The sequence below is a fragment of the Cyprinodon variegatus genome, unplaced genomic scaffold (assembly GCF_000732505.1).
Source record: "Cyprinodon variegatus isolate N-32 unplaced genomic scaffold, C_variegatus-1.0 Scaffold181, whole genome shotgun sequence".
NCBI classification, from domain to species: Eukaryota; Metazoa; Chordata; class Actinopteri; order Cyprinodontiformes; family Cyprinodontidae; genus Cyprinodon; species Cyprinodon variegatus.
The window spans coordinates 135,007-138,088 of NW_015150634.1; the positions used below are offsets into that span (position 1 = coordinate 135,007).

The 3,082-nt window shown below is 41.3% G+C and overlaps 1 protein-coding gene across 2 annotated transcripts in view; it reads left to right on the forward strand.

Annotated features, from left to right (window-relative positions):
- ska3 (spindle and kinetochore associated complex subunit 3) overlaps positions 1–3,082 on the forward strand; it is a 23,558-nt gene that overhangs the window by 9,088 nt on the left and 11,388 nt on the right. For both annotated transcript variants that reach the window (XM_015378880.1, XM_015378882.1), the window contains exon 5: positions 2,551–2,609. In XM_015378880.1, coding sequence (XP_015234366.1) covers positions 2,551–2,609 — 59 coding nt within the window. The remainder of the gene's footprint in view (positions 1–2,550; positions 2,610–3,082) is intronic.

Below are 3,082 nucleotides of genomic sequence, written 5' to 3' on the forward strand. Positions count from 1 at the left end.
TTACCTACTCAAAATAAGGGTAAATACACTTAATTTAAGACATTTTTACTTATTTCTACATCGTTTTTCCAGTGTGGCTTGTTGAAAACAGGACTTTCTAAGAACCTTCAAGCCTCTTCCATAAGGACCACTGGCCATACTTAAAAGAGAGAACAGATGTCCTCCCAAAAGTAAATGGTTGCGACAAATCTGAAATGTTGGGCACCAGAAATAATTCATATATAGAAAACCCTGCTAACAAATGCTCTTGCGCTCCTCTCCTCTATCTTTACTGGAAATAAAATTTAGTGTCTCCTCAGGGACCACCTGGACATCTCCGTCCTCACAAAAAATAACTCCTGCTCCATGTCCAAATAAACCGAGGTAACGGCGTTCAATAAGGCAGAAAATAAGGAGATTTTACACCCATTCCTGAAATATGATTTAAACAATGGATTGGCTGAAGGTGATGGCGGGAGCTGGATTACAGTTTTCAGATGGAATAAAAACAACTTTACGTGTTTAGTAACGAAAAATCAATTGATTGTCATCATTCAGTGAGTTATCAAAACTGACAATTAGGGTTGGATAAATGGGAAACAGGAGTGTAGCTTCAGGAACCAGGCTCAACTTTATTAGCTGTTCTGCCACAGTTTAAATGTAATGTGTAATATATGGCTGTGAAATCCCAGACCTGTCAGCCAGCTGCCTCTAAAATGCTCTGATGGCAAAGAATGTAGCATAGTGAGAAATGAATCTTCCTTTAACAAAAGTCTTTCAGCAGTGCCAAAGCTACAGCTATTCCATGAATATGAGCAACTTTACGCAGCAGTTGATGTTTGTGATTGTTTACATGTCGTCCAGTTTAGGAGCCGTCATATCTGATTTTGTTGGAATAAACATTAAATATTCTCAGCCAAATTAAAAACCCTCCTCTGACAGTTCAGACGGCTGTTTTCGTTTACACGTGAGAAAGCAGGACAACGTAAACACTTCACATCCGACCGACAGTGTTTTCCTCTTTATCTCAGTTTTATTGTTTGGGTTTAAGCCACAAAAGCTTAATTGACTAAAAACATCAGCATTGGTCTTGAGAAGCAGTCGGATAACGGCCAAATGTTAGCGTGGATTACCACAAACTTTCAAGCAACTTTACTTTGTAACCATCCTGAATTGAAACACTGCTGGTCAGATTTTACTGAGTTTATCATAATCTGTGTTTTCTGCCCACATATCCAACCCACACTGCAGCTCCTTCAGTGCGGTGTAGGTTTGAGGACATCCTCAGGTTTCAGGGAAAACACTCTCAGGTCTGAGCTCTTTTTTAAACAAGTGAAATCTTGACAGAACAGATATTTGAGTTCAACAAATTACATTCTTGACTTAAGACATTTGAAAGTTTATTTTTGGTCACAGACAGGATAATTTATTTTTTTGATCACACTTTTTGCCTCAGCTCTCGAATTACCGTTCGATCTACGTTCCTACCCTCATCTATGGTCATGATACAAGCGGCCGAAATGAGTTTTCTCTGTAGAGTGTCTGGGTTCTCCCTTAGAGATAGGGTGAGGAGCTCAGTCATCTTGGTAGGACTCAGAGTAAAGCTCCTCAATGTCGAGAGGAGCCAATTGAAGTGGCTCGGGCATCTGATTAGGATGCCTCCTTGACGTCTCCCTGGTGAGGTGTTCCAGGACCGTCCCACCAGGGGGAGGACTCAGGGGGAGACCCAGGACACGCTAGAGGGACTATGTTTTTCGGCTGGCCTGGGAGCGCCTTGGGATTCCCCCGGAGGAGCTGGCCTAAGTGGCTGGGGAGAGGGACGTCTGGGCGTCCCTTCTGAAGCTGCTACCCCCGCAACCCGACCCTGGATAAACGAAAGAGGATGGATGGATGGATTGATTTTTGCATTTTGCATTTCTGTCATCTACCGAGCTTTAGTAATCCACTTCGACCCAAAATGAATCATGGGAAATGGTGGGCTAAGATGAATACATCAAACCCCTCCTGTGAATTCTCAAAAAGAAAGATTTATCTGCATGGAGCAAGATTTTTTTAGGCTTTTCTAAGCTCAAACATCGGTTTGGTTTGTCTTGATTTCCCTCAACTTAAAAAGGGTTCGTCATTTTCCTGAAACCTAAATTCCTTAGTACTGAGAACTGACAATGGTTTTTCCTGAGACCCAAGGATGTCCTAAAACCACATTTTAGCATCATTTTAGCTGGATGGTGGTGCTCTGATTCTCATCCGCTTAATCTGTTTTGAGATTTTCATGATAGGATATCGCCTAGAATCTAACCCAGCTGTAAACTTTATCCCTCATCTGTGTGCTGCATTCCTGATCTTCAAGAACCTAATTTTTATTTCAATTACTAATTAAGGATGATTGTTTGCTCTATTTTTTGTTTGAGGGTGTCAGGATGAATACTAAATGTCAACCACTTGGATCTCTGCCTGTAAAGCATTTTGCACTGTGTTGTGTTGGTCTGCCACCAAAAAACAAAACAAAAAATCGCAATAAGATGCTTGACATGTTGTAATATTTTAAATGCTCCATGATTGTTTCCTCCACAGACCTCAGGATATCCCAGTCCCGACAGTCAGCCCTGTGACGGAGAGGTCACACACTCGAGGTATGAAAGTTACTTCTCTCTTGAGTCACTGAAGGTTTTATAAGGTTTTTCCTGGGAGCTCTGGATTCTTTACACTGTTGCTTATTCAGATGCACTCCCCTGATATGATATGATATCATCCATCATGACCCATTCATCATTATTTTTAGCATCTAAAGCAGAGGTCTTCAACAGGGGGTCCACAACCTCTAGGGGCTCCACAGGGGTACTGCATGGGGGTGGCGAAGCTTTTGGTTGTTTTAAAAGTTTTTTTTTTTTAATATTCCCTCCTGCAATTTTTTCCACTAATTGAAATGTCTCTAAATCCACATTAACATGAATTCAACCCACTGTAGTAAACAGATAAATGGAGGCAGAAGATGTCTTTCAGTCATCAATGCACACATTCAGCGACACACAGGAGCTCTTTCAAGCTGGGCACCATTTCATTCATAACCATCAACCAGGAATCAGAAATACTTTAATAATCCCAG